This window comes from Gavialis gangeticus, unplaced genomic scaffold (genome assembly GCF_001723915.1).
Source record: "Gavialis gangeticus isolate Ggan-Ray unplaced genomic scaffold, GavGan_comp1, whole genome shotgun sequence".
NCBI classification, from domain to species: domain Eukaryota; kingdom Metazoa; phylum Chordata; order Crocodylia; family Gavialidae; genus Gavialis; species Gavialis gangeticus.
This window is the reverse complement of record NW_017728994.1, coordinates 42,244,493-42,257,918: the sequence shown is the minus strand read 5'-3', so window position 1 is coordinate 42,257,918 and position 13,426 is coordinate 42,244,493. Positions and strand designations below refer to the sequence as shown.

Below are 13,426 nucleotides of genomic sequence, written 5' to 3'. Positions count from 1 at the left end.
ATTCTATTTATCTTTATGGGTATATACAGACATTCAAAAACTAGGGGAGGAATCAATTTAAGCAGTGGTGATGCATATGGGGTGCATGGGGGGGCACGTACACCCTCTGAGAGTGTTCGTGCACACCCTGACAGGCCACACTTCCCACTTAGGTGACAGGTGTGGGGGCAGGCGGGAGCACTGGTGGCCCCCCTGCGAGTGCCAGCAAGGGAGCGGGAGCACTGGATGAAGCGCCACAGCCAGTTCCAGAAGTGCCATGGCCGCTTCCTGGTCAGCATGTTCAGCCATGAGAGAGACCCCCCTGCTCGCTGACTGGTTGCTGGTGGGGGGAGGCACATGCACCCCCTAAGGTGGCACCAGTCGCCCATAAATTTAAGTTATGTGGTTTCCTCTAAACAACCTTGCTTAGATCGGAAGCAAACTGTATACAGATTCACCCTTTTGGGGAGGGAGGCATAGCGGCATTTCTGCATGCCTCTTATTGTGCCCTGCAGACTCTCTGGGATGCTAGAGACTGCCAAGCACAAAATCCACCCTGATTGGCTGCCAGTCATGGACAACCATGCCCTACATCACACACCAGGACATCAGTATGCAGCCACCCCTCAGTCTGGAGAAACATGAAGCTGGCCAGTCCCAGAAATCTGCTACATCAGGGGTTCCCAATCCTCAGGCCATGGCTCAGTACTGGGCCGTGAAGGGTTGGCTGTCGGTCTACAGAAGGGTTGGCTGCCGGACTGGAAGTGAGCGCAGACTGGAAACCCCGGACCAGCAAACCACAGACTGGAAGTAACTGGCATACTGCGGACTGAGTATATAAAAGTGTTGGCTCTCAATCCACAGTTTGCCGGTCCATAGTCACTTCCGGTCCACAGTTTTATGGCGGTCCTCAGCATAAAAATGTTGGGAACCCCCATGCTATATCACCAACCAGTTCAGCATGCGTAGTCCACAGCCAGAAAGGCCATCCAGGAGGTGTGCTGGTCATCTAGAATGTCCTGGCCAACTGCTTCATCCACCACAACAATCCACAGGAGGTGGTCACCAGCTTCCACTGCATGGGCTTCCCCAACTGCAGGAGGGCCATGGCCAGTACCACATCCCCATCCTCTGCCCACCCAAAGGCAACCTGTGCCTCCTCCTGCAATGAATTTCCTGTGACTCCTGAGGCCCGCAGTGATGCCATACATCCACAAGAGCTATTTTTCTGTTGTCCCCAGTTTCATCTTTGGTACTGTCATCGATCCTTCCTTCATGATTGGGGATCTGGCTTAACCCCTCCTGCCCTGGCTCATGAAGCCCTACTGGGGGTGGCTGGACTGCCTAAAGGAGCACTTCAGCTACTTCCTGAGCAAGTGCTGCATGACTGTTGATTTCTCCTTTGGCCACCTCAAGGCATGCTAGCAGGTTCTCACCACATACTCAAGGTGGAAGAGGAGAATTTGCCAAAACTCGTCATTGCTAGATGCATCCCCCCACAATGATCTGAGAGACCAAGGGGGAGGTTTTCCACAAAGCCTGGGCAGAGGTGGCACGGCATGCAGAGCATTATCATGCTGCTACCTCCCCACCACACTGGCTGTGGGCATGGCCCACCCGCTCCCCTCCCCACTTCTCTCCAGGAACTTTGAATTTTTGCCAGTGCCTAACCCCACATCACAGCCATGTGGAGTGGAGTAGAGCCATAATGTCCTGTGCAGGAGGGCATCCTTGCTTAGTTCCAAAGTATTCACCAGAACTGAGGGGAGGCTGGGCATGGTGCTGAGTGGTGCTGCATGTGTGGCTCCTGCACTGGTAGTCAGTGGAGCTGTGGGAGTGCTCTGTGTGTGTGAAAAGGGGGCAGTGAGAAGCCATTGGAGGAGTGGGAGAAGTACATCTGTGGCAGTAGTGTCAGAAACAGTGTTCTGGGGGCTGGATGTGTGGCCAGGGTCGAGGACCAATGGGGGTGGTCCCACAAGGAGAAGGGCAATGGGCATAGGTTTGAGGTCCAGGGTCCTGATGACTATGGCATTGGAGCTTTCCCCATGGTCCTGCACATTGTGGCCTGTGCATTCAACAATGCCTGAGAAAATGTGAGGGGAACTCAGGTTTCGCTGCAGGTGGACCTTCACTCTGAGATCCTGTGATGAACTGGGGACCAGCACCAACAGGCCAGAGCCCTTGGGAACCACCCCCCATTGACATACCTTGCACCTTATGGACCCCAGGGACCTGCTCCCAGGCACCTGATTATACTTTCATCCTGGGACCTCCCTGTACCTCCTTCTCCAGTGATGTTCCTGCCAGTGACTCCTCAAACTCCCCAGTGGTGCTGTACATGTATGAGGTGGTGATGGCCCTGTCCATGCTGAAGAAGTGGGACAGCTCCTCAGAGAAAGGCATGCTCTGCCTTTTGACTCCTAAATTTTTATTGGTGTTATGCACTTGTACTGAATCTTCATCCATTTAATCTTTGGTCCAGCACTGCACCCAGTCCTCATCATGGCTCTATACTTACATCTGTTGGACAATGTGTTTGAACACACCCTTGTTGTGGTGCTCTCTGGCAGAGCTGGTCCCAAATCTCCTGCTCACCCAGAAGGCAATGAGATCCTTCATCTCCCCATGGCTTCAGTTGTGTGACCACGGTTGGGAACTGGAGGAGGATGGGATGGGTTCTTCCATGGTTTATGGTGGTGCCCATGGGGTCTGAGTGTCTGTGAGCAGGTGAAGGTCTGGCTGTGAGGAGATGTAAGGAAGGAAGGAAGGGTAGTTGTATGTGGGTGTGGATCCCAGCACATGGTTCTCCCTCTCACTCCAGCTGGGTGTGGTCCCTGCTCCACAGTGACTGGGGCTCCACTGAACAGGCCACCCCCATGACCTCAAACTTTCCAGGAGCTTCTATCAGGTACCCCCATAATGGTGGCAACACCCCATGCCCAGGATCACTTCTGTGCAGACCTAGTCCTGATGTTCTGCCCCCTGCCACCCTGCTCAGGAGAGGGATTGTCTGTGCTGGGGTCCAGGTCACACGGTGCCTGCCTTTGGCCTCTGAGATGTGGTGTGCAGGTGCCAAGGTCAGGGTCCATGGGACTGTGCCCAAGGGTCAGTGTCTGCAGGGCTGTGCTTGAGTTCAGGGGTTATCTTGGGCTCAGTGTTGGGGTCTGCATGTATGTTGTAGGATGCTACATGACAGGGTGTTGGGGGTGTGAGGACATGACTCTGGGATGTGGATGCCCAGGTCCCAGGGCTCATGCAGGGAACATAGATGCCTCACTTCTTGCTGCCAGGTGGCTGGAGGCAGGAGGCAGGGCTGTGGAGAGGGGCTCTGATTCCTTAGCACTGGGACAGCCCAGGGGCAGGGTCTGCTGGGCACTCAGCCAGAGCAGCCCAGCATGAGCCAAGTGCTACCACACTTCCTGCAAACCATGCTGAGATGCCAGAGGTCAGTAATCTGACTTGAATTGATAGGCAAGAAAAAAGCTATTCTTCCAAACTACCACAATGACTTCATAGTATGAAGGAGGAAAAAAAATGACCCAAAGTTTTCTACTTAGTCTATTTAGACCTGATTTGTTTCCATTTTTGAACTGCAAGCCTTTGCTTGTACATTTGAACTGTGATGCTACTCCACTCCCAGGAGATAGGATCAGTGAGAATAGTCTGGATCTTTAAAATATACATGGATGGAAACAGATGTCAATGGAATTCTGGATACAGAGAGCACATAAATAAAAGCAGTGGCTCTATATTTTAAAAAGTAACTTACAAGATATAAATTTGGACATGATTCTGATGAATTATTTTTCAAAATTAAATTCAATTTCAAATGAAAATAGAGAGGGTGGGGGTTTTTTCAACTGCTATAAATACAGACTGACAATCCTACAGGCCTTCTTACACTTCTCACTACTGGTTAGCCTTATTTGAAATATAGATTTCACATGAATAAGGGCAGTAGCTCTTACATTTGCTAAACTGCATTGTGTTTGAGAATAGAGCAGTTGCTTGCCATCACCCTGCTTAAAGATAAGTTTTCGTGGCCTAAGACAGTACTGCTGCTTATCTTTTCTCTCTGCATACATCTTTCTCACAAACATCTTTTCTAGTGAAGGTGCCAGTATATGCTATCTGCCAGATTATATTGGGCCTGTGTCCAATTCTGTGCTGCTGTCCTCATTAATTGTCTCACCCTACACACAAATGCAACGGCACACTAGGAAAGATTTGGTAGGGATGGTCCCTACAATGATACCTGGGTTTTCCTACCTGATTAATCATAGCCAATGATGATTCCAGGTGATAAACCTGGGATTGTATCAAGCTGTACCTCTGGTGCACCTCTGACTCTAAGCTGCTCTTTTATTGGGATGGGAGACATGGTATTATCTCCCCCTAATAGCTTTAGGCTTAAATTGGTACAGATGCAGAGGGAAGGGAAGTTGGGTCATTCAGGCTCTCCTGTTGCTACAGAAATGTTTTTCATCACACCCATACACCCAGGTCTTGGGAAGACAAAGATCATTACCTTTTAGTTAGTAAAATTAGAGCTCAGTGAAATTTGGGGTTTCTGCTTAATGGGAAATTTCTTATTATGTTTCAGTTCATTTTCAGTTCAAATTCCCTGCAACCTGGAAGCTCACTGGGATCTGTAGACACTCAGGTGGGGTACATGCATTGAAATAGTCTGGGAAATTTATCCTCGGGGGGTGGAGTGGGAACTCTTTCCTGGATACGCCTGAACTGACATTTGACTGCTGAGCCCCTGAAGAGCAGAGAACTTGCAGTGCTGATGCTGCATAAACAAGGGACCCCTGTGCACACATCTCACATCTCAGTGTGCTCTCCAGGCTCTCTCATTGTGCTTGCAGACAAATGGCAGCAATATATAGGGCAGCTCCAATTGGCTGACCCAGATTGCTCATTGTCTGCCGGTGTCTCCCTGAGGCAACATGTGGGAATTCTGAAAGGGACACTTTCTGCTTTTTGCTCAGCTAGAGCACTTGAATCCATCTTGAGTGACACTGTCTCCCAAAGCATGTGGGGAGGGGAAGGAGTGGGGCAAATCACCTGGAATGCTGGAAGACTTTTCTGTGGCTTCTCTCGGAAGGAGATTTGTACAGGTATTTGCTCTCTCAGGACAGACTCAGGAGAAATTGAACCGTGGTTGCTGCCAAGTTATTTTTCTCCCGGAGCAGCCATTTTTGCTCTTGGAGAGAAATCCTAAACATCTGTACACTTACGGTTTCTACTGAGAGAACAGCGACTCTCCCGGACAAAACTGAACATTTATACGTGGCCTGAGTGAAACTGATGTTGTAAGAGCAATAAACTTAGTAGGAATGTCAAGTGGCATTGACTAGGTGGTGGTGGGTTCCCAAGGTCTCCTGTTCCAGGGTAAGTCAACCATGGAGGGCCCTGGAGCCAAGAACTCCACACCTCCAGGGTCCCCAGCTATATAACAGATGCACAAGGTGGGCTACCTCATAGCTCAAACTTCAAACAAATTACTTGAAGCTCAGAACAGCATTCCCCAATTCAATTTTTTTGTCTGAAAATTCCTAATGAGCTCCACTAGCTATTGTTACAGCTAAGAAGTTGTTGTATTAAAACAACATAAGTTGTTTTAATTATTAAGTTTTCTTCTCTATTCACATCAAAACAGAATTGCATCCATATGTCCCCACATTTCACAGATTAGGTCACAACTTTGGCAGCAGAAAAATTATTTGCACAAAAGGAAATGTCTTTGGTGGTTTTGAGCTGGATGTTAGATAAGGAGGAGTATGCCCCACTGAAACACCCAGTCTATACAGAGGCTGTGGAGCCAGGCTAAACTACCATGTTGCTTCTTCCAGTAAAGCACAGGATTTTTTTTATATTTGTAAGCACCTTATGTGACCACTGTGCACCATGTATGACCTCTCACTCATGCAATATCTTTTTGGGAATTCCCAGAGTAATGTTACTATAGAAATAATAAATCCATGGGATTAAAAAAAAATATGGATTTTTGAAAAAGAACAAGAGGGGAGTGAATTATTAAATGTTTTATCTGATATGTATTATTACAATTATTACTCAGCAAGGTCAGTGTCAGGAGAGATAATCAAGGTAAACTACTAACACAAGCTAGACTGCTTAGCTTTGCAGTTTCAGGTGAAACACCAGATTTTAAGTCACATTCATTTTCATTCATGACCTGCCTTCTTCTTTTATGTGTGTAGTAGTGCTGCCATTTAATACATTGTTTTCTACTCCTAGTTTTTTCTACTGTCCTCACTAATTACAAACCAGATGCTTATCTCTCTGAGTGCTCAAAGAAACCTACATTCATAAATAATAGTGGTGTGAAAGTAGAAAAGGAGAATCGCATCTTAGGATTTGGTTGCTTCATTTATAAAAACATTAATATTTGCATCATTCACTCCTGAGTAAGGCCCATCAATCTGTACATAAAATGAAACTAGTCACTTGGTGCATCTACATGTAAAATTAATCTGATGCAATAAACTCCAGCGCAGTTCACACAGTTTATTGCTCCCAGGCTCAGCATTTACAGAGGTGCCAGGGACCACAGCAGGCTGAGCCAGGATGGTGCAGCCCCAGCTGGCAAAGGTCCCAGGGGGTCAGCCTGCCAGCCTAGGGCTGCTTCTGCCCAGCAGAATGTGCTGGGGAGGGGCTGGCTGGGGCATAAGGGTGCTACAATACAAAGCTAACTGGCAGGCTGCCCCATGCCCAGCCAGCCCTCATCACTGTCTACATGTGTGCTGCAGCAGAGTAAATAAGCCAATGTAGAACAGTACTTGTGTTGGACAGTACTATCCTATGGCAGAGTTAATTAGTTTACTCTGGCCTATTAACACAGCTCATGTAGACGGTGACACTTTACTGCAGAGCTAATCAGGCAACTTGGCAGTAAGCATCTCATGTATATGCACCCACTAATTCTGAATGAATAAGTGGTTTTTCAGAGTGACTGGCTGCCAAAAAAACTGAAACAAATTCAATTTAGTCCAAACCAAAATTTATTTTTCCCCTCTGATTAAAGCAAAAACTAAAAAAAATCTTTCAATCCAAAATAAAGTTTCATTTTAGACAATCATAAGAAAAGTAAAGGGCTAGATTCCCAGAATTGCCAAAAAAGAAGGGGGTGTCCCTCTTATCTGATTGCCCAGTGGTCACTCACCCAGGTTGTGGGAGAGTAAGTTCAATTCCTTCCTCTTTCAAAGGGGACATTAACTCTCCCACAGGAAAGGTCCAACTCTTTGTATAAATAATTAGATGTTCCTCCAGGAGAGATTGGAATCCAGGTGGCCCCAAAGCCTGCTGGCAGCTAGGGAATATGTATTTAAATCCTGTCAGGCAGCAAAAGGAACTGAACCCCTCTTCTGGGTGACTTTTCTAACCCCCGAGCTATCAGATAAAAAAAAAGATACTTTCAGCACTGGCACTTTTGTGAATTTAGATCCCCAATGTTTTTTTCAGCTAAACCTATTCAGCACAATCAGGTCAACTTCACAAACAGATCTCAAATATCCAGCATCATATTTCTTGATGAATTTACTATTCACCAAAAACAAACCCCCCGACTCACTAGCATTGGGGTTTTAGTATGTTTTGCTTCCACTCATTCAAAGATAATTTTAAATACCATGTTTGTTCCAAGAAACAAATCAAAGCAGATATGTAAAAGATGTAAGCAGTGTTCAGTGGATCAATATCTCAGGTGGATAGTGACATGAAAAGTGGAGAAGAAAACCTCCTTGCTCTCCCAAAATGTGTTCTTTATACTCATTTTGTCAATACTGTATCTCTCAACAGTTGCACTGCACATCCATAGGGTTCTGTTGAATAGCTGTACAAGCCACATATAATTGTGCCTTTCTATTGGATCTGCAGCCTTTGAATTCAGACCATACTAGCTATATCCAGTGTTTTTCTAATGAAATTAATTCTTTGGAAGTAATTAAGATAAAGAAGAAAGAAGGATGAAAATCTTGGATAATATTAAATAGGAATTACACTTGATTTTGTGTATAATGGATGAAATTACTTAGTCTATCTAAAGCGTGGGTGTTTATGAGAGATTACAATTATTTTTAATCTTATTTTAAAAAATCATTTAGATTCTTATCTTTTAATGTTTTTGCTAGCTCTGCATTTTCTAAAAGGGCCATTACTGGTTCCAGAACAATTGCAAGAAACTTTATTAACTCTGTGTAAAGGTTAGAGATCTATACAAAATGGACTCTAAGCTACTGTCATTTGAAAAAAACAAAATTAAGTTTTTCTTCACTATAAACTGCAATTCTTTAGCACTCAGTGAAGTTAGGTGCACGAAATTTACTGCCTAAGGTTTTTTTGTGTAATAGATACCTCATTCCTGCTACTGTATTTATTGTTACTGCTGAATTTCTGGTGGTAAAAGTCACTGTATATTGACTCACTTTTTACAGTCTCAGTAATGAGAAAAATTGTTCTCCAAAATGTTTGTTGTCATTCATATATTCAAAGTTGCTGCAATTTGGTATCTTTAAAAAACTCATATTTATATAATGCTTGGTTTGCTTACAATAAAAAAATCCTATCAGGCTAAGAAGCCTATTGGGTTCATGCAGTTAACTTCTAGAGACCTAGTTTAAAATTCTGGCATTAGTCATACAAATTCAGAATCAGAGTTTCACCAAATTTTTGTAGCCTCATCCTTTTTCTCGGTAAACATTTCTGTGTATTACAAAACTGCCACACAGCTGGGAACTATTCAACATGATAGTCTGCACGCAACAGAGAGCTCCCATTAAAATTATAGCACTACTGTAGAGTAGGACTGATACGCTGTTGGAGCAATATGGATATAGACATTTGCAAAGCAGCCCATGCTTCCACTATCTTACGCTTGGCTGTTGTTATGCTCTGACATTTTCCATGTAAGACATTTCTAAGGCGCCTATCACATTGGTATCTAGGCAAGTTAAAGTTTACATAAACCTGAAAACTTATGGCCTCCAATGAAATATAATTTTAAAAGGAACTATAACCAGTTGTCTACAAATTTCCATAGGGCAGGATTTTCGGAAGTGTCTAAACTGGATGCATCAGTTTCTGGGTGTCCATATTCACATACGTATAAAAGAATTTTTATTCTTCATGTTCTATATTAAAAGGCAGTCACTTTTTTCATTTCTTTGTAGCACCCTGTGAGATCAGTAAGAGTTATTTGTGGTCAGAGTTGTCCTTACATGTGTATCTCACTGGGTAGTCACCATTTATATTGTAAAGTGTGAGATATACCCATTGTTCTTGATATTTGCTAACTGTGTATGATTTTTAACAGTGCAGTGTATTGAAGTACCATAGGTTTTTTGAATGTAACAAAATGCACATTTAACAGCACTTATGTAATGATCACACAATGTTCATTATAATGTTATTTTAGGAAGATATTACTGAAAATGTCTAAAGCATGAACTTAAATCTGAAAGAGACACAAGTTTGGTCATAACAGCATAGCAATTGCCCAACTAGATCAGCCCAAAAGTCCACCTAGCCCAGTATCCTGTCTCTGACAGTGGCCAATAACAGACGCATCACAGGAAGATGCAAGGACCCCAGGGTAGGCAGATGTACGGTAATACATTCCCTATATAATGTTTTATTCTGCTCGCTAAAAAGTTTATTTTAAGCCCCAAAGCCTGAAATTTAATACCCTATCCTAAATTTTTAGCATGATAAATTATGACAACTCTGGATCCAAGATTTTGTTTTTACACACACACACACACACACACACACACACACATTATGTATATATATATTTTTTTAAACTATATATATTATATTTAAAAAATGGTGTGTGTGTGTGTGTGTGTATATACACGTATGTATATACATATACACATACATACATACATATATATATCCACTCCAGCTTTGACTCCTGCTATGTTCTTGATCTCAGCAACTGTCACTGAATGCCCATTTATTTGTGTGTTATGAAAACAGAAACTTCTTTCTATAAAGATAATTCCCTCTTATTTATTTCCTAAATTAAACAATCTCAGCCTTTTTAGATTCTCTTCTGTTTTTCCATATTCCAGGCTTTCTCATCACCCTTTTCTGATTATGTGCAATGAGACTTTTACCGGTAACATTAATGACCAGTACTAGTCTCAAACTTATAGATTATCTTCTTTGTCTTTATAATGTTCTCTTAATTAAAATAAAGCTTGTGTTTGCATTTGAGTTTGTCCATAGCAAGAAGCATAGGCAATTGCTAGCAAAAAAGAAACTAGGTTTCCTTATTTGCACTATATGCAAGAGAGAAGGTTATGCATGAATACACATGCACCATATCAAATTTTGTCAGCAATAAAACACTGAAAAAACTGAGAGTTCCTCTGGTGGAAGGAGCACTGAAATTTTAGTAGGTGGGAACTTCTCTACCATCCCATCTGATTCTGTGCTGTGCTGTATCCCAAGCAGAACTGTCACTTTGCTTGTGAAACTAGAACATGCCTGCTGACAAAATCATCCCTCCATCCTTCCCCTCCTTTTTCCTGGAAGGCACATTTCACCAGAATTAAAGATAGCTCTTAGTCATCATCCTCAGCCTGACATTTTTCCAAGATCAGAATAAGACTTGGTTGTGACAATCATGACTAATGAAGCAGAATAACATTGGGTTAAACCTAAGCCAGAAAAAAGTATATGTTACATTGTTTTTCAAGAGAATACCAATTTAAGTTTGATACCAATTACATATGTATCACATTAATTAGAAAGATAGCTGATTTCAGAACAAATCTCTTTCTACTATGCAGCTTCTTTTTTATTAAATTACTCTTTCCTTAATATCGATAATTTAATACTTGGGATGCCCCTTTACAATAAGGAACATGGCACGATTCAGTGAAGAGCAATCAAACAAATATTATAGCTACTATGACCAAATTTGAAGAGGATATACTTACTTTGAATGATTTGTATCGTTCATCATTTAATATTTCTTTAGCTTGAAAACTCTCTCCTTCTTCTATTATTTCCTGTATGGAGAAGAATAGAGTACTTTTAGAATAAAGATTTTTAATTAATTTATCTTCAATTTAATATTCCAATAGTACAGTAGGAAGTTGTATCAGCAGGTGAACACACATACCAAACATGCACACACACACATGCACATACAGAGCACTTTTGGTGAACAAAATAGTTTTATTTCTTTGCAAACAAATCCTGAAATATTTATTCAAGTAAAAATCTCACTAATTCAGGAAAGGTGTAAAGATTTGAACCATCCAAAATACTTCACATTATCAAGAAATGGGTCTGTAATCAAGAAATTACTCATTATAGTTTCATAGTTGGTAGGATCAGAAGGGACCTGAGCAGATCATCAAGTCCTACCCCCTGCCATAGGCAGGAAAGAGTACTGGGGTTAAACGACCCCAGCAAGGTGTTCATCCAGCCTCCTTCTGAAGACCCCCAGGGTTGGAGCAAGCACCACTTCCCTTGGAAGTTGGTTCCAGATCCTAGCTGCCCTGACTGTGAAGTAGTGCTTCCTGATGTCCAGCCTGAACCTACCCTCTATCAACTTATGGCCGTTATTCCTAGTAAATCAATCATCAATTGGAAAGCAATTGTTTCATTATGCAGAGTAGACTGCATATGTCATTATTCTGTATTTGATTAAACTTATTCATTTTACAAAAGAAAGAGTTATAGTAGCAGTGGGTATATTTTTGTTCAGTATATAGTCCTTCCAATCTTTCTCCATTCTATTGCCTGGAGTTATACTCAAACTCCCAGTCTCTAGGTCAGTAAGGACTAAGAGCACTGTAGAGGTTATATTGTCAACTTCTGAAAGAAAGAAAAAAGGGGGAGTCAAGTGAATCACAAGAGTAACTTCTCCACACAAGTAAGTCATTCTGCTCAAATGTCTACTGCAATGATAAATGTCTGCAAGGTGCTGAAAGAGCCAAACTTATTATGAATCCAAAAGAAGAGGGATTTCAGCAAGACTGTACAGTTTGTCCTTCACCTATACGAAAGAATCATGTAAAACTAGAAGTAAGGCAAAATATAACATCAAATTACTAAACCGTTTATGGGTTTTGCTAAAATAGTTTTTCCACAGGCATAGGAACATGGGACTCAAAGGGGCCTCCTCTGTCAAAATATCCAGTCCTCTGCATTTACAAGCAACCATTTACCCAAGTATTCCCCAAAATGGCCATTTCAAACTCTCACAAAGAACTACAAGGCAAAACACAGAAACACCAAGAACACCCTACAACATGCCACAGGTAAAAGCTACCAGACAAGAGTATCACAAAAAGGACCATATTCCACACTACAGACAAAGGCAAAAGCCCCCACAGTCCTTGACAGTTTGACCTCAGGAAAATTCCTTCCTGGCCCCAAATTTGGGGATCAGCATTGTGACCCTGAGTAGGACAGCAAGATCCTCTTGTCAATAACCTCAAAGGTCTTAAAGTATTGACACGAATGTAGTAACACCCCAGACAAAAAGGTGAGCCTTAGCTGTGACCTTAATTATCATCAGAAAAAAAGCAGCCCCAGGAGCCAGCCACAATCATGAGAGGAGAAAAATTCCTGGCTAACAGGTGACCAGCAAAAGCCTTGAAGCATGAGACCACCTTCTGTGTTAAATCACATCAGGCTAAGCTAACCAATATTGCCAGAGAAGTCTGTTACATTCAATTAGAGAGCGTGTTTTTTTTTAATGACATATGCATTTGTTATCATTAGTATCAATAATAATGATAACAAAAATTCCAGGACCACCTTAATTCATTTGGGAAGTTTTGTGACATGTCATATTAATCATAGATTTAAATTCAAATTATTGTAAAGCTTTCCAGAAGTTACTGAGTCTATGGGAGTAAAATATTTCATAGCCTAAAACCATTACTAGATCCAACAAAGTAGGTGTTTGCCTATGAAAGCTCATGCCTCTCTAAACTAGCTAAGTCTCAAAGGCTGTAAACGGATACCACATTTGAGACAGGCCTGCTTTTCCCAGAGTTTGGCCCTGATCAAAACAGGTGCGTCTCAGCAGTGAAAGCTGTAAAGATGAGGTTTAGAAATGACTGAGCCAGTAGATGGCGAGGGAGAGCACAGCCTGGCTGGCTTGCCTCGCCTCTGGCATGGCCTGCAATAACCTTACAGATGCACACATAGCCTGGCCTCGGGGAAAAGTCTTAGCAAACTTTATATGGCATACTTCAGACAGATTTGAAGTAGAACAAGTCATTTGTACATCTGCAGAACCCTGCGGCAAATGCAATGTCTATTTATGGCCTAAGGTGCCCTCCTGCCCTACCTTCTGCCTATACAGGAGGCATGCATACAGGAGGCATACATACTGGTCTTCACGTATGCACATCAACCCAGTCTCTCTCATTGATATTTCTAAAAATTGTAA

General features: G+C 42.6%; 1 protein-coding gene across 15 annotated transcripts in view; it reads right to left on the bottom strand.

Annotated features, from left to right (window-relative positions):
- The window catches only part of DNTT (DNA nucleotidylexotransferase), a 464,208-nt gene that overhangs the window by 224,952 nt on the left and 225,830 nt on the right, over positions 1–13,426 (bottom strand). For all 15 annotated transcript variants that reach the window (XM_019502672.1, XM_019502670.1, XM_019502663.1 and 12 more), the window contains one exon: positions 10,953–11,024. In XM_019502672.1, the coding sequence (XP_019358217.1) occupies positions 10,953–11,024 (72 nt within the window). The remainder of the gene's footprint in view (positions 1–10,952; positions 11,025–13,426) is intronic.